Here is a 25,542-nt window from a genome sequence, read left to right on the forward strand (position 1 = left end):
AGTTTCTGTCTTCAGAGAGGAGGCGGGTGGTGATGCTTCTGGTATCGGGAATGAAGTTGCGGGGCGAGTTCATGAGTTTACATGAAGGTCTCAGCACCTGGCCTGTTGTAAGTGCTTAATCACATCTGGGCAGGATTCACCGCTCCTGTGTTTTATTTGATGAGTACAAAATACAGTCTAAAAGGATCTCTGAAAATAGTAGTTTCTTCCTATTCAATCTTTTCTTTTTCTCTCTTTTTAAATATCAGGTATCAAATTGTAGTGGAAATAATCCAAGCAACTACAATTAGCAGCTTTCCCCAGCTGAAGAGGCACAAGGGTAAGAACTGTTTGTTTTCTTCAGCTCTACATTTTGCTGGTTCTGGAACTCCCCCAGTCTTCTCTCCTGTCAGAATGTTAGCAAGTGTGAGCATTTTTCTGGCTCACATTTAAATATTTCCAATTTATTAGTATAACAGCAGCATTAGAGAAAGTAAGTATAATTTCATGCTAACAAGAACCTTTGTATTTCTGTGTTTCTTTAAACTTTCTTCATCCGTAGTCCTAATTTTTCAGACTGAAATCGTTGGGTATATAGTGCTTCTGTTCTGTTTTGAAAGTAAGCATGATTTCATGACTTTTTTCTCATTAAAGTTTAATCTAAATATTCGTTAATATTTCTAATTTGAAACGTAATCTTAGTAGTTATTTAAATGACTCCAGTGAGTTGATATTTTGTAATTTCCTTAACCTTTTTCTTTAGTTAAGATTTGTATCTTAGGGGCGCCTGGGTGGTGCAGTCGGTTAAGCGTCCGACTTCAGCCAGGTCACGATCTCGCGGTCCATGAGTTCGAGCCCCGCGTCAGGCTCTGGGCTGATGGCTCGGAGCCTGGAGCCTGTTTCCGATTCTGTGTCTCCCTCTCTCTCTGCCCCTACCCCGTTCATGCTCTGTCTCTCTCTGTCCCAAAAATAAATAAACGTTGAAAAAAAAATTAAAAAAAAAAAAAGATTTGTATCTTAACTTGTATTCGTGTATTCTTTCCTCCTTCTGGGTTTAAAAAGAAAAAAAAAAGTTCTATGTTTTTCCCATTTGTTTCCCTTCAAATGAAGAGATTTTTACCTAGGCATGATAGTGAGGAATAATTAAGGTGTGAAGCTGGCTTTCAACTCCCTTCTCCTTGGCCTGGGGCTAGCATATCCCCCTCATAGATATCCTCCTCTCAGAGACCTGTCACTGTCTAGAGTGCAAGTCTTGATCCATAGCTAAGAGGCAGCAAACACCTTGTTAGGCTAGCCTTGCCATGAAAAGCTCCAGGCCCGCTCGAGTCCCATCAGGAAGCAGAGTGTTGAAGGAAGAGTTGGGCCAGAGTCTTACAACGTGTGCCTACAGAGGCAACAGGAAGCTTGGCCTGGGGACTTTTCCTTGTGTGTGAGTCACTGGCCGAGATAGGAGCTAGGTAAAAACGAGATGAAGGGACAGACTAGGAAGAGGCACAGATTCTTAATCTCTCTGCCCAGCAAGGAAGATTGTACAAATTTGTTCATTCAAAAAATGTTACTGAACACCAACTGGGTGATGATGATACGGTAGTGGGGAAAAACAAAATCTCTGCATTAAGCTCTTAAATGAAGCTGGGAGGCAATCAGAAAATGAGCAAATCAAATAAGCAGCATTTTATTTGTAAAGTTTATTTGTTTAAGAGGGAGAGACAGTGAATATGCAAGCTAGTAGGGGAGAGAGAGAGGGAGAGAGCATCTCAAGCAGGCTCCCCACTGTTAGTACAGAGCCCGATGTGGGGCTTGATCTCATGAATCGGGAGATCATGACCTGAGCAGAAATCAAGTGTCGGATGCTTAGCTGACTGAGTCAACCCAGGCACCCAAGTAAGCAGTATTTTAGATGTGGTGTGTGCCTTGGAGAAAAAGCTGTGAGAGGGGGTGTGTGGCAGGGAGGTCTGGCTCAGCTGGAGGGGGAGGTAGATTTGCATTCAGATGGGTCATCTGGGAAGACCTCCCCCACTTGGTGACCTGGGAGCAAAGACCTGGGGGCCTGAGGGTATCTGGGGAAGGACAGAAGCAAAACTCTGAGGCAGAAGCATGTGGGGCTTGCTTGAGTCACCTGTGTGGCTGGAAAGGGGTGAACTGGGGGAGAGAAGCCAGACACGAGATGGGAGAGGTGGCACTGGACCCCATTCCGAAGGACCTTACTGGTACTGCTGGGACTTTGGCTTTTAGTCGGCAAGAGGAAGGAAGTCTTTTTTTGAGCAAAGGAGGTGTGATCTGATTGATCCCCACGAGGCTGTGGGCTCTGTTCCTCTCCTTTTTTCTTACTGTTCCTGCAGAGAAGAGGCTTCATTTCAGACAGTTATTTTTAAGAGGATAGTAGAGAGGGAATTCTAGTTGCCACCGTTATCTTTCCTCAGTGTTCCTCGTTGATACGTGAGTCTAGTCAGCGAGATCCCTTCCTTATTCTGGGGTGTTCTATTAGTTTACTAGGGCCGTTGCAAAGTAGCACAGACTGCATGGCTTTGACAACAGAACTTTATTTTCACACTGTTCTGGAGCCTGGAAGTCTGAGGTCAAGGTGTCCGAGGTGTTGGCAGGGTGGTCCCTTCTGAGGACTGTGAGGGAGGGGTCTGTTTTTAGCTTCTCCTCTTGGCTTGTAGTTGGCCATCTTCTCTCTGTGCCTTCATATCGTCTTCCCTCTGCTCAGGTCTTTGTCTAAATTTCCTGTTCTTTTTAAAAAAAATTTTTTTTTTTCAACGTTTATTTATTTTGGGACGGAGAGAGACAGAGCATGAACGGGGGAGGGGCAGAGAGAGAGGGAGACACAGAATCGGAAACAGGCTCCAGGCTCTGAGCCATCAGCCCAGAGCCCGACGCGGGGCTCGAACTCACGGGCCGCGAGATCATGACCTGGCTGAAGTCGGATGCTTAACCGACTGAGCCACCCAGGCGCCCCTAAATTTCCTGTTCTTGCAAGGACACTACTCGTATTGGATGAGGGCCCACCCTAATGGCCCCATTTTAACTTAATCACCACTGTAAAGACCCTATCTCCAAATATGGTCACTCTGAGGTACTGGGGGTTAGTATTCATGAATCTGAGGGTGGGAGCGGGAACACAGAGAATACAGTTATGTTACTAGCCATTCTCCACGACACTTCTTCCTTTCATGCCTCATTTTCCATCTAAGCTGCCCTCAGAACTGTCTTGCTCTCAGAAATGTCTCCTTCTATTCAAGCGCTGGGGAGAAGGCAAGCAAGCCGAGCTCACTTGGGGCCATGGAGCTGTTTTCCCTTGGGACAGAAAACCCCGGAGACTGGTTTACCTCTCTGAGGTCACTGATTAGCAGTGATTATTGTCACTGGTTTTAAATTTATTCAAAATTCTCATTGGATAGTTGTGGTTTGTTTGATTTGGCTTTTAAATCAAGGATTAATTTTTTTTTTCAACGTTTATTTATTTTTGGGACAGAGAGAGACAGAGCATGAACGGGGGAGGGGCAGAGAGAGAGGGAGACACAGAATTGGAAACAGGCTCCAGGCTCTGAGCCATCAGCCCAGATCCTGACGCGGGGCTCGAACTCACGGACCGCGAGATCGTGACCTGGCTGAAGTCGGACGCTTAACCGACTGCGCCACCCAGGCGCCCCTGTTTGGTTTGGCTTTAAGCCAGAGAATCTCTTCCTTTCTCAAAGTCTAGGACTCTGCTTCTTGTGTATGCACAACTAGCTTGAAACAACCCTTAGGCTTAGAATTTGGGACAAGCCATCTCCATGCCAGGAGCCTTCATTTCATGTTGGACTCCAGAGGACAGAATGTGTGCTAGAGAACTTTGTGGAGAGAGGCAACTTTGGTTTTGCTTCACAAAGCAAACGCAGACACTTTATGGAGCCACAGGAAGCGTGTAAATGTGAGGAAGTGACTGTGACCAACACAAAGATTTTTATAATCAACTTTCCACTTTAGCCTGTATATCACTAGAAGGTTTTGATAGAATATTTACATTGTATTTTTATTGAATGATTCCACTAAAAAAAGGTGTTGAATATTTTGATAAGTTATTTGAGTTAATAGATTTAAAAAATCTTATAAAAATTCAGTTTTGATAAAATAAATAAAAATGTTCTCCCTAATTATATTCAGGTTATGGTTGATGACATGGTTAATGATTCAAGTCTATTTATGTTCCTATTTTTATAATAAAGCATGTCAGTGTAGTGTCACTGGTCATTGTAGCTCTGACAAGGTTAGAGGAACCATATAGTGCACAGTCACATATAGCTGGAAATAGAAAAATGAAAGCCGATTAGTTATAAAATCTTTCAGAAGTATTTTTGGAGTATTCCGACGAGCAGGGTGAGGCAATGTCTGGGAATGAAGTATTCCAGTCTAGGACCTGGATAATGGTAGTGCAAGGAAGGGATTGATAAGGAAGACTATGGAAGGAAAATAGCCTACTTGGTGACTGGTTGGATATGAGCAAGAATCAGATGATGGGAAGTTATTGTGCTGGCACAGCCTGCTGACTTTTCCCATGAGGAAATGGTTATCTGGAGAAGTTAAAGACCCTAACTTGTAGTCTGCACCTGCTTCTGTCCCTTTGCTTCAGGTTGGTGAGGTGAAGTTTAGGGCAGAGGACAGGACTAGGGCAGTAGTTAGGAGAGCTTGTTCAAGTGAGCTTCTCTTGCTAGCTTCCTAATGAAACCTGGACGTGTCCTTTTATGTCTCTAGGACTCCTTTCTTTCAGTCTTGAGGTTGGGTGCTCTCGACGATTATACAGGGTTTCTCAGTGAAGATACTGAAAGAGTCAGGGAATGTGTATGAGGGACTGGTCTCGGGCGTTTTGGATTTGCAGGGATAGCAGGATAGAAAAGTAACTGTTCGGCATTTATAAGCTGGGATTCACACTGTGGAGAAAGAGTGCAGCCCTGTAGAGACATATTTGCCTGTTACCAGTATAGAGATGATAGTTAATAGTCTCCTGTTTATCCTGTCTCCAAGTCAAGTATCCTTGCAGAGCCGATGCGGTGTTCTCCATTATTGGAGGAGAATAGCGTATACCAGTCTGAAGTGACTTCTCCGAATTTATAATATCATCTGCTGTCTCACTGTTTAAATTCATTATGTAGGTGGCTTCCATTTTAAAGAATTAGGTTGCTGTAATTTAAGTGCACTTTTTTTTTTTAATGAAAAAGGAAGAGCAAATTTAGCATCCCCATTGTCCTTACTTTTTCTTTAATCAGTAACATATTGAGTCTTATAGAAAGTAATTTTTAAAAATTTTTTTAACGTTTGGGTTTTTTTTTTTTTTTGAGAGAAAGGGAGACAGCGTGAGCTAGGGAGGGGCAGGAAGAGAGGGAGACACAGAAAGCGAAGCAGGCTCCAGGCTCTGAGCTGTCAGCACAGAACCTGACATGGGGCCTGAACTCACAAACTGCGAGTTCATGATCTGAACCAAAGTTGGATGCTTAACTGAGCCACCCAGGTGCCCCAGAAGTAGTTCTTTTTTGTCTGTAAGATTTGGAGTTTTGATATGTGGCTGGCAGATAAAAGGTTACTTTAAAAACTGGTTCCAGATAGTAATGATATCATTTCTCAACTTGATCTTTAATGTATTTCAAATAAATTTGTGTGTTTATTTTCTTCCCTGTAAAAATCGTTAAGGAAAGTTAAAGTTTTAGCGTTAGAAGTCTCCCCAAAACATAATTGTTGAGTCGTTTTTAGAGATCTTTGCATTTTAGGGATAGTGTGATCTAGTAAAAATACTCTCAGACAAAGAATCAGGGGAAAACCTCAGTCTTTATGTGAAGCTTTTGACTTAAGCCCCACCTGTCTACACTGTTTTCTTAAATTTGGAAAATCAGCCTGTGCTCATTTTATATCTCACAGTGACCATGTAGCAGTGGCACCAGGTTGTGTGTGCAGTTGTAAGCACTTTCATTCCCAATGCTGTTTCTCCTTCTTGCCACGTTACTTTTGTGGGTGGGAAAGTGAAGAATTTAAAAAAAAGAATGCACAGATAGAAGATCCTAAGAATACTTAGGATTCAACTTAGAGATGGGAACTTTATTTATGAATGTATATATGTATTTATGTATTTATGAATGTATACACATATATATCACTATATATATACTATATATATGTACTATAAATGTAGTTTTGTTGTTCCATATAAAGCTATTTCTGGCAAGTCTTTTTCAGTCACAATCATTGACAATTAAGAAATGTTTTGCAATTGCAAAAATACTTTGAAGATTTAAGGAAAAAATTGCTGTATAACAGGCTGGGAGAAATTACCTGATTATGTGCCCTCTGAAACCTTAAGTAGCCAATCAGCTAACTCAGGATGACAGAGGAAGGCCTGGGGACCGCTTTGCTTTGTATATTCAGGAAGGTTCAAAATAAGGCTTTTGAGGCTTCAGCAAGCTCCAGCCAATCCACATAAACTTCTGCATGTGTTTTAGATTCACTGTAGATTAGTGTATCATAAATGAGGAGCAAATTACTCTCCTTAATGAGGTAGAAATTTTAATTTGATTTTTGATGCCTCTTTTGGGGGGAGATTTTTATATTTTCAAGAAGTAAGGTATCAAATAATTTTTAGCATCTTAACAGTGCTTCAGCAGTTTAATTGCTGATACGATTCTAGGGAAAATAAGTCCTAGAAATTAAAAAAAAATTATATTATGGAACTCATCTCCTTGTCTGGTGGATACGAAAATTATATTAGGTATAATTAGGGAAAAGGGTCTTAGAGAAAACTTACAGATACGGAACAATTTGAAACAATTAGTCTCAGAAGGTTTAGTTTACTCACAAAATTTTCTTACCTCTGACCTTATTTTATCATTGATCCTGGCCAAATGTATTGATTTACTAAAGCCTAAATCTTACCCACTAATAACCTCAACTGCTTGTTGGTCATGGAATTTGGGAAGTTTAGCTGAGTTCAGCTAGCTAACTTCAGTGAACTTTTTTTCAGTCTTCATTTTCTTTGACCGTTTGGTGCATTTGACATTGTTGGAGTTCCTCAGTGTTTGTTTCTAACCCTCTCATTTTATACCTGTGTGGTCCAATATAAGAGCTATTAGCCATATATGGTTATTCAAGTTTAAATTAAAGGTAAATCCAGATTTAAAACCCAGTTCTTCAGTCATGCAAGCCACATTTCAAGTGTTCAGTAACCTCTGAAGTCATTGTTGCACTATATGCTAACTAACTTGGATGTAAATTTAAAAAAAAAAAAAAAAAGCAAGTGTTCAGTAACCATCTGTGGCTACCATATTGGATAGTACAGAACGAACATTTCCATCACCACACAAGTTCTTTTTCTTTTTTTTTTTTTTTTTTGAGTTTATTATTTATTTTGAAAGAGAGAGAGCGTGCAAGCAGGCTGTGCAGTGTTAGTGTGGAGCCCGGTGTGGGGCTCGAACTTACAAATCAAGATCATGACCTGAGCTAAAATCAAGAGTTGGATGCTTAACCAACTGAGCCACCCAGGTGCCCCCATCACCACAGAAGTTCTGCTGGGTAGCACTGCCTATACCCATTCCCAGGCTGGTCTTCTCTTTTCCTTTATCTATATGCTGATAAATCTCCAAATTTCCATCTACAGAACCTCTCTGCTCTACTTACTACTGCTTACTCAGTATTTTTATTTGAGTATCTTAAAGGCATTTCCAAATGAAAATGTGCAAATCAGGGGTGCCTGGGTGGCTCAGTCAGTTAAGCACCCAACTTTGCTGAGGTCATGATCTCACAGTTCATGGGTTTGAGCCCCACATCGGGCTCTCTGCTGGCAGCTCAGAGCCTGGAGCCTGCTTCAGATTCTGTGTCTTCCTCTCTCTGCCCCTTACCCACTCACACTCTCTGTCTCAAAAAAATAAACATTAAAATTTTTTTTTAAAAAATGTGCAAATCAAAGTACCACATAACTGGTCATCCTCTTAGTTTCTTAGTCTCAGTGAATGATATCATCACCCGTCCATATGTCATAAACCTAGAAGTCATCTTTGTTCATTCCTTCTTCATCGTATACAATGACTAGTCCATTATCATCACAAAGTTTGACCTTCACAATATATCTCAACTTTGTTCTCTTTCTCTAAACCACCATCTTCCACCACTAGTCTCTCTTGAGCTATGGTAATAGCTTAATTGGTCTCCTTATATCTACGCCTGCCCCTATTTGAAATATTTTTCATACTGACGTCATATGATTAAAAAAACATGCAGATATCCTCATGTCACCTCCATGCTTAAAACCCTTCATTGTCTTTTCATTGTTCTTAGACGTGAAATCTACAAGGTCCTGCTTGCTCTGGTCCCTGTTACTGTTTTCAGCCTTATGTCTTGCTGTTCTACTCCCTCTTGTTGTAGTCTAGCCACACTAATGTTTCTATTTCCTCAACTCACCGTGATTCATCCTGCCTCATATTCTTTGCCTGTTTTGCTGATTCTTCTTGGAATGCTACCCTACTTTCAATCTCACTCTGTCTAGGTAGCTCCTACTTATCTTTATATTTTATCTTGAATTTCTCTTCTCTGATCACAACCCCACTTCCCCTGATTCTGGGTAGGTGAGACAACTCCTGAGTTTTTATCAGTAGAGAAGGATATACTCTGAAGGAAGTCTTAATCACCAGAGGTAGGTCTTGAGTCATTCAACAAACTGTGTTTTGAATGCCATTATGTGTTAGGTACAGCTGTGCAATGAAAAAAACTGTCTCTGACCTCAAGGAGATCATAGTCTAACAAGGAGACAGGTAGACACACATACAAACTTAGAGTCCCATTCGATAAATGCAGTGAGCGTTGCATGTTCAGGGTTTAGTCGTGGCACAGATGTGCAGAACAGTCCGCTCTACCTGGGACAGGTGGTCCAGAAAGACTTTTTCTTTAGAGTAGCAGAGTTGAGTTGGAACAATTGAGTGGCTCTCATTTCCTTCTGGGCTTGTCAGGTGGCTGTGGGTAGATGGTACCACATGTCCACAAAGAAGACAGTTGTGGAATGGCCTCCTGTGTATAAGCCATGTCAAGGGAGATACTGTGCTGGTGCTTGGCATGTAACGAAGAGACAAGGCTTGATAGGAAGACAGGAGCCAATGCTAAAGAAGCTTGTAAGCTATCCTAAGAAGTTTCGACTTAATCCTGTGGAGCGGTGGTTCTCAAACTATAGTGTGTGTCACAGTCACCTGGAGGGCTTGTTACAATGCAGATTCCTGGACCCTACCCCAAAGTTTCTGACGTGGGGCTCGATCTCACAAACTGTGAGATCATGACCTGAGCCCAAAAAAAAAAAAAAAAAAAAAAAAAAATCAAGAGTTGGATGCTTAACCAACTGAGCCAGCCAGGTGCCCTAAGATCTGTAACTTCTACCATGTAAAGAAATGGCAAAAACATAGTCATCTGCACCCTGGAAGAGGGCTTTCACCAGGACCTGGCCATGCCAGTACCCTCATCTTGAATTACCAGTCTCCAGGGGTATGAGAAGAAATTTCTGTTGTTGATAGCCACCTAGTCTGTGGTGTTTGTTATAGGTGCCTGAATGAACTAAGACACTGGTCAAGTATAGGAATTCTAAGTAATATGGGGACACGGGCTAAACTTTCCCTACAGTTTGGTGGGAATAAGTCCAGTATTTCAGCTCCCTTTTTAAAGCCTTCTTTTCTGTTCTGAATCCTGGAATGTTATTTATTTATTTTTTTTTAATTTTTTTTTTCAACATTTATTTATTTTTGGGACAGAGAGAGACAGAGCATGAACGGGGGAGGGGCAGAGAGAGAGGGAGACACAGAATCGGAAACAGGCTCCAGGCTCTGAGCCATCAGCCCAGAGCCCGACGCGGGGTTCGAACTCACGGACCGCGAGATCGTGACCTGGCTGAAGTCGGACGCTTAACCGACTGCGCCATCCAGGCGCCCCTCCTGGAATGTTATTAAGAATAGTTAAGGTGATGCAAGAGTGATAATTCCTCAGTTGACTACAACAAAGGATGTGATGTTGATTTGAGTCTGCTAGAAACTGCTAAATATAAATAGTACACCCTTGGGAGTGATGCTCATAGTATAGATGGGGAGGCTTTGGTCAAGTTGTTCATCTTCTTTAGGGTATAGGTAAACAGTTTCAAAATCGAATATATCAAGCAGAACTGTAGAAGAACTTCAGAACATATTACATGTGTATATGGACACAGAATTGCTGATAAGAACCATAATGGTTTCCATTAGGAATTATTTTAAAAGATAATATGTACCTTCTTTGTCTGATTTGGTATTTAAAGGTGTCTCTGCCTGAAAGAGGGTAGCTAATTTGTAGCTCTAATGGACTTCTCAGGGTCCTTTCTTGTGCTTTGATGTGATCTGATTTTTGAGCATTGCTGTAATCTGATACAAATGGCTCCTAATTTCTGAATTGCCTGACCTTAGAAGATGCCCCAGCCCATTGCCACGGCGGCCCTCCTGCTGTGAGTACAGCAGCCTCTAGCGCCTGCTATCTCTTGGCCAGCATCCTGCCAGGCCCCCTGGCCCCCACCCGTTCTCGGCCTCAAAGGGTGAAGGGCTCAGGGCACGCCCACTACTCTCTCTGTAGTCTCCCAACACTGTAGGAGTCCTTCCACCTCCGTACCCCAAGAAAACTTTAATCATCGCATATTCTAACACCCACATTTACACAAATGAAGTTCAGGCTCAGCGATAGTAAGCAACATAACCCTGTGTAACTAGAACTAGTTAGTCACACACAGATTTGGAACTTCAACTCGGGTCTCCTAATTTTTACTCCTGGTCTCTTCCCACCATGCTGCTTATTCACAAAGGTAGATCTTATGAAAGTCCTGGTGGAAGCTTACAAATTATTGGGCCAGATCTGTGTTCTAAGTATGTGTCTTGTACCTGTTCAACTCATGGCTCCAATTTGGGGGCAGGACTCTCCTGGTAATTTATTGTGTGGATATAGTTGATATGACACTATTACTTTAAAAACGTATCGCAAGCATGTTGGAGGACCTTAAGCCAAAGGAAGTACTACAAGTTTCAGTACTTGAGACATTTAAAGGGAGGAAGTAGAAAGTGTGCTGTAAGCATGTCTGACCAGGCTGGGCAAGGTCAAACTACAAGATCTCTGTAGTCTTCTCCCATGATAACGTGAGTGGTTCCTCCATCAGCTCCTGCTATGATTTCTGCTTACTCCTCAAGTACTCTTTCTACTAAAGTGGAGTGACACTTCAGACTATGAAATCCGGGTGTTCGGTATGATAAGAAAATCCCATTTGTTCTTTTTGAAAAAGAACATACTGGCCTGAAGTTGAAAAGTAAGATAAATATGTGTATATATATATGTATTGATTGATTGTTCGTTTGTTCTCGGGCAGCTTTTGAGGTGGTTTTCAGATAATTTTGAAGAAGTTTGTGATGATTAGTAACTGCTGAGAACTGGTGTCAGTTTCGTGTTAAGAAATCAAGCACCATTTTTCATTTTGAAACTTGACCAGTCCCTAGGTAAATACATACCTGTTTCTTGAACCCACCTCTCAAGGGAGTTTCTTAAAACTTGTATTTACGGGGTGCTGGGGTGGCTCAGTCAGTTAAGTGTCTGACTTTGGCTCAGGTCATGATCTCACGGTTCGTGAGTTGGAGCCCTGTGTCAGGCTGTGTGCTGACAGCTCAGAGCCTGGAGCCTGCTTCGGATTCTGTGTTTCCCTCTCTCTCTGCCCCTTCCCCAAAATAAATAAACATTAAAAAAAAGAAAGAAAGAAAGAAAAAAACCTTGCATTTAAGGGCACCTGGGTGGCTCAGTTGGTTAAGTGATTGACTTTGGCTCACGTCATGATCTCAGGGTTTGTGAGTTTGAGTCCTGAGTTGGGCTGTGTGCTGACAGCTCAGAGCCTGGGTCCTGCTTCGCATTCTGTGTCTCCCTTTCTCTCTGCCCCTCCCCTGGTTGTTTTCTCTCTCTCTCTCAAAAACAAACTTAAAAAAAAAAAAAAAAAACAACTTGTATTTACATGTACAGTGGAGACTCAAAGGATTGTTCATCTGTGGACACAAGTTGAGGAATAGAGGCCCAACATTTTCCAGTGAGGAGCTCCCTTAATTCTTTATGTTGAGGGCCTGGAGGGGCATGAGGAGGCCTGTTCATCTTGGGAAGGAGAACCACATGCTGGGGAGTCAGGGGAAGGGGTGAGTGTGCAGCCTTGTCTACTTTACTGTCACAGAGTTTATACCTCTATATTAGTATTTCTCTGTAGGGTGGAGGTGCAAGGCACAGTTTTGTCCCCCAGGGTGCCTAGGGCATTTGGTCATGTCCAGCGACCTTACTGGTTGTCCCGTCTGGGGGAAGGGATGCTACTGGCATCTAGTGGTAGAGGCCAAGAATGCTGCTCTACACAGGACAGCCCCCACAAGACAAATTTACCCAGCCCCAAATGTCTCTCGTGTCCAGGATGAGAAACCCTGCTCTGTTATCCCCTGAATCCCCCAATCAACCCGCTGAGAGTGCTGCTGTTAGATGCCTTGGGATTTGGTAGCGTGCCGGGACAGGAGAAACAATACTCTGCTCCCGACATTGGCTAGTACCTGAAAAAATAAAATGGTGCCATTTTAATCCATTTATGCTTGTGCTATTTCTGGAGTTGTTAGTTTGCACTGTAAATGACTGCACTCTCTCCTTTGCCTCCTTAGGAATAGTGCTTAATAGTTCTCCCTGGTGTTTGTATTTTACTGTAAGACACTCTCACTTGCTTAAGGAAGAACTATATCATGGGCAGAAGGTTTAAAGCAAAAAGCAGTGCTACACTGTTGTCCATAGGTCTACTGTAATGTCTCTGTAGCCAGAATTGTTCACCTAATGTCTAAGCCAAATTCTCTTTGAGCAAAGGAAGCCAGTGAACCCGTTTTCTTTTGTTCTGACTTCACTAAAATCTGGACTTTCCAGAAGGAAGAACAGTAACTATTCATAACTAATTGCTTTAGAATACTCTGTCACTTGTATATCCATCTTGGCACCAGTTTAAAAGAGCCGCTACCAACCATTGTTTCACCCGTCACTGTTTATCTCCCTGGCTTTCTTTTTTAAGCTAGATCAAACAGTTGCGTGATTAACCGATTTGTAACGATGCACAGCATGCAGCTAACGCTCTACAGAGAAGCAGCTACATGAATCTGATTTGAGTGGGGCCACAGCGTATTGTCGCGAACCCACTTGCCTATACTTTTCTTGGCCTGGATGTTTCCGGGCTGAATGGGTTTTCAGGTCACAAAGCATATTCATCCGCATCGCGGATTTACAAGGATTTTTGTGCAACAGACACATGGGCTGCATGAGGTCCATGTTAGTCATTTAGCCCTGAACGTGGCATTGGTTTTCTGAGGCAAAAATAAACAGAATTTTCTAAGCAACAAGCTTTGTGATCAGACAATGGCATTGTATCGCCCTTTAACAAACAAGAACGTATTCACGTGAGCAGGCGACATTCAAGTGGAACATAAAAATATTCTTCTCAGCCCTGCAGCTGGGTTTTAGATGGTTTATTCTCCTTCTTTCTTCCTTCTCTTTGAGTTTGCTTCTAGTTTTTGTGCTTTTAGAAAGGCTTTTATGTTTTCTTAGGAGAAGAATGTGGTTGTTGATAAATGTGTGTCAGTTTCTTGCTATATATGTCTCTTTAGTAGCCTATTTTAACCCCAAATTAAAATTGTGGTATAGATTTATTTTATAAAAGGAAGTTCTTTAGTTCCCAAACTTAAGAGTATTTTAAATATGTATCAAATTGAGACTTTAAAGATACATGTTTTAAAAACGAAAACTTTTTTTCTGAAAATGTGACTGTCCCAAGCATGTATTTCTTTAGGCACATACACAAAGCATCCTAGTTTGTGACAGACTAATTTGGGGAAAGACTTACATTTACCTTTATCTTCCCACTAAGGGGACTCTGCCACTAAGGGGACTCAAATATTATTTAAGTATTTGATGATGATGATGATGATGATGAAGAATGTTGAGTTACTAAGTTCTTTGGTTAGAGCCTGTCAGCCAAGCGTAGGACAAGTTGAGAAACTATTACTGAAGTCAAATGAAAATATCCCCTCAGCACACATACAGAAAAGTCATCCTGTAATATCAGACAGACCCTCTGGAACAAGGCCATCTGTTGACCTGAAGTCTACCTGTTACCCTCTGTGCTAAGTACTGGCAAAAGCTGCTTCTGAAAGATCACATGTTTTGTGGTACTCTTCTAGGTCTTTTCAGTTACTTGTTCAGCCTGCCTTGGTACTGTTTCAGGCATTTGCACACATTGACTGAGTGGAACATGGGAGAGGTAATGGTGATCGTCCTAGGGAATTGATGGTCTCTGCTGAGTTCTATAGAACATTACTTAGACTCCACATTAAGAGGCACCAAGAAGCAGTACACAGACTCCCTTCTTTTATTGTGGGTACTTCTGATCTAAGCCAAGCACATTATGACCCACCTCCAGAAGGCTGATCTGACCTGCCTAGGAATATTTATATCTATCGGGTGCTCACCTTGGCCCTGAACATTGCCTAAAACAATCTCACTGTTTCCGAAGGGAGCTTGCTCTTGGGCTTTCCACAGGGGATTTCATACTCCCCTCGCTTTCCACAGGCCTCTGACCACTCACCCTTTTTACTTACCTCACTCTCAGCAGATGACCTTACTCACGACTTTGGGGCAACAGAGACCATGTGAGGGGAACCGCCCCAGCTCCTAGGCACCAGAATACAAACTTGCTTTATGTACACCTTCTCTTCTGTCTTCCATGTTACTGTAGTGGCCTTTTTCCAAAGCTGATCTATTTGCTTGTCTTCTGGATGCCACTCCCCATCTGTCACCTCGCCTCTCTCTCCTCTCTCTCTCTTAACTCTCTCTCTCTCTTAAATGACCGTTAAAACCAGCTCATCTCTCCCCCATTAAAAACAACAACAACAAGCCTTCCTTCAACCCAGCCCTGCCTTTATGTTACGTATGCAAAGCCAGTCCATTTTCCACAAGGAAGTGACTAAATGCTTAGTCATGTTTAAAAATCAATTTTGCGTAAGTTTTTTTGCTTTTACTTGAAATTATATAATGCCAACATAAGGAAACATGCCATCATAAATGTTTTTAAATTAAACCTTAAAAAATTCTTGCTGAGACCACATAACTCCTAAGTGTCAGAGCCCGGATTCTAATGTAAGTCTGATTCCAGACTCTACTGAAAACTTTCCACTGTATTTGACATGGAGGTCACTAGTGATCTTGGCAACGGCAGATTTGGTGGAGAGGAGGAGTAGAAACCATGTTGCTGGAGTAAACTGAAGAATGGGAGGTGAGAATGCTATTTCTCTCCTTTAGGGCCCAAGTTCTAGAGAAGCATAATACCTGAAACATAGTAAGCACTTAGCAAAATGTTAGCTATTTTGTTGTTGACCTCGCAGTAATACTGGACACAGCTCACTTGTTCCTTCAGCAAACATTTGGTGAGCTCCACTGTGTTACCAGGCATTGTTATAGGTGCTGGAGATACAGTAGTATATAAATAAACAAAATGCCGACCTTCAGAGGATCTACTTACAGGATAAATAAGTCAAATAGAAGTGTGATGATACGTGCTATGGGGAAAGTAAAGCAGAGAGGGAGAAAGGCAGTGTTAGAGGGTGGGGGTTGCTGTTAGAAATAGGGTGCCCAGAGAGGCGCTTCCCTGAGACCTGAACTGAGGGTCTGAAGGAGGTAGGAGTGAGCCATGCAGATCCGTGGGGGATGGAAGGGTCACGCTGAGAGGAGGCATAAAACAGCCCTGAGCAGGGAACCACCCAGGGTGGTCAGGAAGCTAGTTACCAGAGACCACGTGTTACGTGATTCCATTACATGAAGTCTCCAGAATGGGCAAATCCATAGAGGAAGCCCCATAAAGATGCCTAGGGTTGAGAGGGTTGGGGTGACTAATGGGTACCTCGCTTCTTTTGGGGGTGATGAAAGTATTCAAAAAAGTGTGGTGATGGTGGCATAGTCTGTAAATACGCTAAATGCAGTTAAATTTACACTTTAAATAGAATTATGTGTGAAGTATATCTCAATAAAGCTGTTATTTTAAAAAGGAGGGAACCGCAAGGAAGCTGGTGTGGCTGACTGTGGAGAGTAGGAGGGGATGAGCCTGGAGAGTGTAGGGCCTTAGAGCCCCTTAAAGGTGCTTTGCCTTTTGCTGCAGGTGAAATGGGGGTCTGGGGGAGGTTTCTGAGCACAGGAATGATGTGATTGAGTTGATGTTTTTTTGTTTTTTGTTTTTAATTTTTTAAATGTTTATTTGTGAGAGAGACAGAGTATGAGTGGGGAAGGGGCAGAGAGAGGGAGACACAGAATCAGAAGCAGGCTCCCAGGCTCCGAGCTGTCAGTGCAGAGTCCGATGCAGGGCTCGAACGCACAAACCGTGAGATCATGACCTGAGTGGAAGTCGGATGCTTAACCGACTGAGCCTCCCAGGTGCCCCTGGGTTGATGTTTTAATAGGTTTGCCTTGGCTGCTGTGCTGAGATAAAGACTGGAGGGGAGGTGAAGGTGGAAGCGTGCTGACCAGTTAGGAGGCTGTGCAGTAACAGACAAGAAATACTGTTTCTCCTGTTTTGCTGACATTCTTTCTCCACAAACCGCACTCTCACATTTACCTTCTGTCTCTCCTTCACCAGCCCCTTTGCCAGCTTCTTTTCTTCTTTCTCGCCATTAAATGTAGGGTTTATTTAGATTATGTACTGGGACCATTTTAGTTTTTCCTGGGTTGTCTCTACTCCCGCGACTTCAGCTACCGTCAAGTGCTGAACGCTTCTGAACTCCACACCTTATGTCTCTGCTTAGGTAGCCAAATGCCTTTAATTTGCCTGTTGTCTGCTGTGTAACAAACCACCCTAAAGTGCAGTGTCTTAAACAGCAGGTACTTCTTCTGCACCCGAGTTGGCGGTTTTAGCAGGTTCGGCAGGAGTGGCTCTTCTCTCTTGACTGTGGCTGGACGGTTCACCTTTAGGATGGTGTATGCACACGGAGCCAGGGTGCCACTGGATGTGGGCTGAGGTCCTAGCCAGGGCTGTGGTCTTGTGGGGGGCCTCTCCGTGGAGATCTCTCCCTTGACCACTCAGGCGTCCTCAAAGCATGGAGGCCTCATGGCTGCTGGATGACTTTACCAAGCAGCTCAGGGCTCCAGGTCAGTGGCCTTTTACAGTCTAGCTTTAGAAGTCATCACCTCACTTACTCCATAATCACAAACCCACCCAGATTCGAGAAAAGGGAGCACATATCTTACTTCTCAGAGGGAGATTGTCGAAGTGACACAGTAAAAAGAGTAAGGAAGATGAAAGACCTTATCGTGACCACCTTTGGCAAATATCATCTGCCACATCATAAACCTGCTTTTCCTGTAATGTTCCCTGGTTCATAATTGGCCCCACCACCTCCGTGGCTGCTCATGGCAGAAACTTGGGAGCCGTCTTTGATACGTCTGTTTTCTTTACATTGCTCAGCCACTGTCCTCTTTGCTGTCCGCTCAGTCACAGGGTCCTGTTCTCTATAAATCATTCTCAGATGCTTCCAGTCTTCTCTCCTGCCATTGCCATGACCTGGGTTTAGGCCACCATCTCCCTCCTTGGCTACTCCAACTGGTTTCTCTACCTGCAGTCTTTTACCTTCAATTATTTTTTTTTTTATCCTTCCTGTATAATCTTTAAAAAATATAAATCCATTTATGACCTACTCTTGCTTAAAACCCATTAGAAGCCGCTCAGTGCTATTGAACTGAAGGCTGAAGTTATTTCTATGGGCTAAACAGCTTTATGTCGTCTGGCTCCTGCCTCCTCCAGATTCACTTTGGATCTCTAGCTTCCCTTGCACCTGCTGCACGGGCCCTTGCAGTTCCTCCAAAGCTCTCTCTTTCCTGCTTCAGGGCATTCGCTTTCATATTTGCTGCTCCCTCTGTCTGCCACACTCCACTCCTTTTTCATTTTGTTTGCATGTAATTTGCTTAAGGAAACCTGGCTTAGAAGCATTGGTTAAGCAGCTCAAGGGTACCTACACGTTTTCTTTATAGCCCATATTATGCTTGTAATTGCTAATCCTATCTTTGGATTTCTGCCTTGCTAGAAATCCACGAGATTTAACAATTGGTCTTGAGTCCCGAATGCCTTGTCACTGCCTGACACAGAGCTTATGAATGGCTCTGTGTACATTACACATACATGTAAAGATATTTAAATACACATACATACATGCACATTGTGAGTATATATATACAGAGGAGAGGGGTTTTTTTGTTAATGTTTTACCCTTGAGTAGGATTTTTCAGTGATATATGTACAAATTATATTTAGAAATTAATGGTGTTTCTCTTTGAGAGTATATATACGTATGTGTGTAGCATGAACAATACCCACTGTTCAAAATGTACCACATCAGATACCAATCTTTTCAGTGTTGTTATGTTCCCCTTTTCATACCTTGTCCTCTGACTGGGTCCTGTCCATCCATCCCGTTCAAGGTAAAGAAACTGCTGCAATGAAAGCTGATCTCCTAAGGGCCAGGAATATGAAAAGGTACATTAACCAACTGACTGTGGCTAAGAAGCAGTGTGAGAAGAGAATCCGAATCCTGGGAGGCCCTGCCTATGACCAGCAAGAGGATGGGGCCTTGGATGAAGGAGAAGGGCCTCAAAGCCAGAAGGTAGAACTTTGCAGTTTCTTGTTTTGACCATTTCTTTTTTTTTTTTTTTTTTAATTTTTTTTCAACGTTTTTTATTTATTTTTGGGACAGAGAGAGACAGAGCATGAACGGGGGAGGGGCAGAGAGAGAGGGAGACACAGAATCGGAAACAGGCTCCAGGCTCCGAGCCATCAGCCCAGAGCCTGATGCGGGGCTCGAACTCACAGACCGCAAGATCATGACCTGGCTGAAGTCGGACGCTTAACCGACTGTGCCACCCAGGCGCCCCAACCATTTCATGTTTATCATAAACATTCATGTAATCTCCCATCCAATATTTTAGCTTTTTGGTATTTAACATAAAGCATATGTCCCAGAACAGAGGCTCACGTGTTTGCTTTTACATGTCAAAGAACTGTATTACTTGGTGTCCTTGACTTCTGTGAAGGGTGATAGGTATAAGAGATAGGCACGGGTGTGTGTGTGTGTGTGTGTGTGTGTGTGTGTGTGTATGTGTGTGTGTGTGTGTGTATGTGTGTGTGTGCGTGCATGCATGCCCATATGTATTTTCCTGTCCCAGAGGCACATGCTTACATTTGCAAGGGCCCAGTCAAGTTACTCACTACCAGTTGGAAAGAAATAACCACCTGTGGAATGGAAAGTATCTTGTGGTTATTTTACTTAGCTCTCACCACAACTCTCTGAAATTTGAATCTCTCAATATTTCCATTTAAAGGTTAAGAAACAGAGTTGGTTTAAGTAAATTACCTAAGGCCAGGTGGGAAGAGGCAGAACTAGATATAAACCCAGATCTAGTTGCTACACAGTCTGAATGCTTTCTCACTAAGCCATAATATATCAGCGACTGTTTTTTGAACAAAACTTTGGACTGTCTGATACTGAGTCCTGAAATCATGGAGCTTAGGAAAGTGTCCTAGCCCTACCTCAGCACCAGCTGTATACTCTCAAGGACCCAAGCTTGTCTTCTAAGACTGAGAGAACGCTAGGATTGAAGGAAACAGCAGTGGGACTCCCGGAAGGGCTTGCTTTTACCACTTGGGAACAGGACTTCAGGGCAAACTCCAAACTCCTCTTTTGAAAGAAGGCACTTAGTCACAAAGAGGCCACCATCAGTATTAAGTTAACTCTGGCTACAGCCTCTGACCTCACCTGTTTGGATTTTTAGTCTCTTGATCTTTTCCTCTTCAGTTCTTGGTTTGACTTCAGATGCTTATCTATGATTTTTCCCTTCCTCGTATTCCAGTGATGAGCTTTGACCTTTTTTTCTTGTATATGGCTCAGTATTCATTAGAGCTTCTTCAGGATAGTGTATGTTCGACCTTGAACCAACTCTAACACAAGCCAGAGTTCTTCTGCAATATCTTACATAAGTGGCACAAATGAAGCCCTGAATAGCTCTTGTTTTATAGAGGCGTCCCCTCACCACTGGAGATCTGTTTATTTTGCTGTTAGCAAATATGCCTTTCTGTAGTTTTGGCTTTGTGCTACAAAGTGAAAATTTCACCTTTTGGTGAACGTTGAAGAGAGAGTGGATTTGGCAGGTTGAATGTTGTCTTTCTTCCTGTTTCTTGTCAGCCTCTGGACTCTAACAGATTTCCAGGCACATTTCTCATAGAAGAGGTTCTCTTCATGTGTCCCATGTATTCATTTATTCATTCAACAGACATTTATTGTGGGTCCACAGTCTCTCAGTTGCAGTGCAAGGTACTAGGATCCAAAAGGAATAAGATGGAGTCTCTTCTTGCAAAGAGTCCCATATAATTATAAAATAGAAAGGTAAGTGATCCAGTAAAAATGGGAGATACACACCTAGAAGAAGCACCTGATGGTTTGCTACCTAGTCAAAAGATGATGTGGTTTTAGATCTTATGGTAAAAGGAAACCTTGGGAAACATAAAAGAAGCTCATTTTAGGAGAGCTGAAAGTGATGTCAGTGTACATTACCTGGCAGTATTTAGTAGAAGTAGGCTTAATCTGGTTTTACCTCCACTTTGACTTGTCTCTCCAGACACTTAGGAAAGGCACAACCCATTGCTGGTGCAACAGTTTAACCTCAGAGGAAAGTCATTTCTGTTAGACTTCAGGCTGGAAGCCTCAGATAATATTACAGAATTCTAATGTTTATAATGGTTTGCTATTCTAAAGGTAAGACTGGTTAATTTGGGGCCGTACATGGGTAGAATGGTTTTGCTATAACCTAATCATATTTAATCCAGAGGAATTGCCACCTAACTTTATTTCAGAACTTAGTCTTCAAAATTAGATGAATCCCTCAATTAAAAGAAAGTGATCAAGTAAATAAATAATAGGAAAGAATTATATGCCCTCTACAAGAAACTAAATATGAAGGCAAAGATCAGTTGAAAGTGAAAGGAGGAGAAAAGGCATGCTATGTAAACACAAAGCATAAGAAATATAAAGTAGCTAATGTTAGCATCAGACGAAATAGACACTAGGACAAGGAATATAACCAGGGATGAAGAACATTTCATTCTGATAGAGGGGTCAATTCATCACGAAGGCATGATAATCCTAAATATAAATATGTATGCAATCAGTGAGACCTTTAAAATACGTGAAGTACAAACTGACAGAACTGAAAGGAGGAAAAAAGATCCACAATTATAATTGGAAGTGTTCACACCTCTCTCTCAGTAATTGATAAAAAAAAGAACAAAAAACCAGAATATAGAAAATGTAAACACTAGTACAACTAAGGGGAACTAATGGACATTTCTAGAACATTCCACCTAACATCAACAGAATACTCATTCTTCTCAAGCATATATTGAACATTCACCAAGAAAGACTATACTGCTGGGCATTAAAACAAATCCCGACAGATTAAAAAGGTTTAAAATTATACAGACTGTATTCTCTGACCAAGTGGATTTGGAAAGATCTGGAAAACTCTCAAATATTTGAAGAATTAAACAACATAATAAAGCTTGAATCAAGAAATCAGAAGGGAAATTAGGAACTAGTTTGAATGGAATGAAAGTGAAAATATAACATCTTAATACTTGTGGGATACAGTTAAAGCAGTACTTGGAAGGAAACACTCATGCTTATATTAAAAAAGAAGAAAGGTCGGGGCATCTGGGTGGCTGTTGGTTAAGTGTACAACTCTTAATCTCAGCTCAGGTCATGACTTCACAGTTTGCAAGAAGGAGAAAGAAGGACGAGGAGGAGGAGAAGGGTCTAAAATCAGTGTTCTTCCCCCTTAAGAAGCTACAAATGAAAACTAAAATGACTAGAAAAGAGGAAATAATATAACAACAGAAATCAGTGAAATAGACAACAGAAAAACAGTAGAGAAAAATAAATGAAAACAAAAGGTAGTTCTCTGAAAAGATGATTATACACTCTAGTTTGACAAAAAGAAGAGAGAAGGCACAAACGACCATTATGAATGAGAGAGGGGGCATCACTATAGATCTTAGATGCATTAAGAGGAAAACAAAGGAATATTATGAACAATTTTAAGCCAATAAATTTCACGATTTGAATAAAATACACAAATTCCTTAACTGTATCCCACAAGTATTAATACAAATTACCAAAGCTGACTCAAAAAGAAATAAAAAATCAGAGTAGCCTTAGGTGTATTAAAGAAAATGAATATATAATTTAAAACCTTCCCACAAAGAAAGCTTCCGGCCCAGATAATTTCACTAGTGAGTTCTACTGAACATTCAAGACAAAGATATAAATCTTAGCAATATTATTTCAAAAAATGGAGGAGAAAGGTACTTTAACTCCTCATAAGAAACCAACATAACTGACACCAAACCAGAGAAAAACATTAAAACAATGAAAATTACTTACCAATATTCATCAAGAACCTAAACAAAAAATTCTTAACAAAATATTAGCAAATCAAATATAGTGATCTGTGAATAGAAAAATTACTCCAATATATGTACTCCTGGAAGTGAGTCTTTAGTATAAAATTGTATACATCGTTTTTCTGCAATTCTGTTGTCAAGCCTTAATTTTTAAACAGCTTTATTAAGGTATAATGATCTACAATATACTGTACATATTTAAAGTATATAATTCGATAAGTTTGACATATGTATGTACTCATGAAACCATCACCACAGTCAAGATAGTAATTATATTTGACATCCACAAAAATTTTTACCAACCCCTTTGTAATCTTTCTCTTAACCCCACTTGAGACCCACTGACCTATTCCTTTCACCTGTGTTTACTTATCTAGTAAGTTACTTAACTACCCTGATTTTTGGCACCTGTCATTGTCTTTTCTTTTTTAGCCAAAATCTTGGTTCAGTTTCTTCCTAATGAGTTTTTGTTGTCTCTTGTCATTGACAACAGCTATGACAAGTCTCACAACAACCCATAAAGTACCACCCATAAAGGTGGTACTATTGCCAATCTATAGAAGAAGAAACTGAGGCTCAGAGTGACAGAGTCACTTAGAACTCCCAGAACTGGAAAGTCTGGCAAAGCCAGGATTCAAACCTCTAAATCCTGAACAATTTTACCTACACAGTATTGCCTTCCTATCTGGCTTTGTTTTCATCTGAATATGAAAACAAAAAAATCTGTATTGCTTTATTTTTTTGTAAGGTTGTACACTCACTTTTCAAATGGCCCCCAAATGGAAAGATGGAAGGAAGAATTTAAGAAAAAATAAAGGGAGAAGAGGAAATGAAAATATAAGGGGTGTGGAAATCAGTGGCAGTAAATGATTAATCTCTGAAATCAGTTTTCTTTCTTTTTTTTTAAGCTTCATTTTGAATCCGGTTAGTTAACATAGTGTTATATTAGTTTCAGATGTACAATATAGTGATCCAACAATTCCAAACATCACCCGGTATGCATCACATGTGCACTCTTTTATCCCCATCACCTACTTCACTTCAGTTTGTTTGTTTGTTGACTTCTCTCTCTCTGTCTCTCTGTCTCTCTTTTTCCCATTGCTCATTGTTTTGTTTCTTAAATTCCACATAGGAGTGAAATTATATGGTATTTGTTTTCCTCTGACTTACTTAGCATAATACTGTCTAGCTCCATTCATGTCATTGCAAATGGCAAGATTTCATTCTTTTTATGGCTGAATAATATTCCAGTGTGTGTGTGTGTGTGTGTGTGTGTGTGTGTGTGTGTGTGTGTGTACGCACACACACTTTTTATTTATCCATTCATCAATCAGTGGACACTTGGGCTGCTTCCAAATCTTGGCTACTATAAATAATGCCGCTATAAACTTAGGGGTGCATGTATCCCTTTGAATGAGTGTTCTTGTATTCTTTGGGTAAATACCCAGTAGTGCAATTGTCAGATCATAAGGTCTTTAACGTTCTGAGGAACCTCCATACTGTTTTCCACGGTGGCTGCACCGGTTTGTATTTCCACCAACAGTGCAAGAGGGTTCCTTTTTCTCCACATCTTCATCAACACCTGTTGTTTATTCTGTTGCTGATTTTATCCAGTCTGACAGGTGTGAGGTGTTACCTCATTGTAGTTTTGATTTGCATTTCCCTGATGGTAAGATATGATGAGCATCTTTTTATGTGTCTGTTGGCTATCTGGATATCGTCTTGGGAGAAATATTTTTTCGTGTCTTCTGTCCATTTTTTAATTGGATTATTTGGTTTTTTTGGGAGTTGAGTTTGAGAAGTTCTTCGTATATTTTGGATACTAACCCTTTATCTTATATGTCATTTGCAAATATCTTCTATTATGTTGGCTGCCTTTTGGTTTTGTTGCTTGTTTCCTTTGCAGAAGCTTTTTATTGTGATGCAGTACCAGTAGTTTGTTTTTGTTTCCCTTGCTTGAGGAGACGTATCTAGAAAGAAGTTGCTGCATGTTGTGTCAAAGAAGTTACAGCCTGTGTTCTCTTCCAGGATTTTTATGATTACAGGCCTCATATTTAGGTCTTTTATCCATTTTGAATTTACTTTTGTGTATGGTGTAACAAACGGTCCAGTTCTTTCTTACGCATGTTGGTGTCTGGTTTTCCCAACACCATTTTTTGAAGAGACCATCTTTTTTCCATTGGATATTCTTTCCTGCTTTGTCAAAGATTAATTGACCTCATAGTTGTGAGTTCATTTCTGGGTTTTCTACTCTGGTCCATTGATTGTAATATAACTTGAAGTGTGGAATTGTGATGCCTCCAGCTTTGCTTTTCTATTTCAAGATTGTTTTGGCTATTCAGGGCCTTTTTGTGGTTCCATACAAATTTTAGGATTCTTCTATTTCTGTGAAAAATGCTGTTGGTATTTTGATAGGGATTGCATTAAATGTGTAGATTGCTTTGGGTAGTATAGACGTTTTAATAATAGTTTTTCTTCCAATCAAAGAGTATGGAATGTCTTTCCATTCTTTTGGTTGTCTTTAATTTCTTTCATCAGTGTGTTAGAGTTTTCAGAATATAGGTCTTTCACCTCTTTGGTTAGATTTATTCTTGGATATCTTATTTTGGGTACAATTGTAAATGGGATTGTTTTCTTTATTTCTCTTTCTGCTACTTCATTATTGGTGTATAGAAATGCAACAGACTTCTGTACATTGATTTTGTATCCTGTGACTTTACTGAGTTCATTTGTTAGTTCTAGCAGTGTTTTGATGGAGTGTTTTGAGTTTTCTATGTATGGTATCATGTCATCTGCAAATAGTAAAACTTTTACTTCTTCCTTACCAATTTGAATGCCCTTTATTTCTTTTTGTTGCCTGATTGCTGTGGCTAGGACTTTCAGTATTATGTTGAATAAAAGTGGTGAGAGTGGACATCCTTTTCTTGTTCGTGACCTTAGGAAAACTGAGAGGTTTTCCTCATTAAAGATGTTGTTAGCTGTGAGTTTTGCATACGTGGCCTTTATTATGT

General features: G+C 41.1%; 1 protein-coding gene across 5 annotated transcripts in view; it reads left to right on the forward strand.

Moving 5' to 3' along the window:
- The window catches only part of SNX25 (sorting nexin 25), a 132,649-nt gene that overhangs the window by 69,788 nt on the left and 37,319 nt on the right, over nucleotides 1–25,542 (forward strand). For 4 of the 5 annotated variants that reach the window (XM_045056821.1, XM_023252358.2, XM_045056822.1 and 1 more), the window contains 2 exons: nucleotides 249–319; nucleotides 18,502–18,683. In XM_045056821.1, the coding sequence (XP_044912756.1) occupies nucleotides 249–319; nucleotides 18,502–18,683 (253 nt within the window). Of the gene's footprint in view, nucleotides 1–245; nucleotides 320–18,501; nucleotides 18,684–25,542 lie in introns of all 5 variants that reach the window. The other variant, XM_045056825.1, reaches the window with a different exon arrangement.

The sequence above is a fragment of the Felis catus genome, chromosome B1 (genome assembly GCF_018350175.1).
Source record: "Felis catus isolate Fca126 chromosome B1, F.catus_Fca126_mat1.0, whole genome shotgun sequence".
NCBI classification, from domain to species: Eukaryota; Metazoa; Chordata; class Mammalia; order Carnivora; family Felidae; genus Felis; species Felis catus.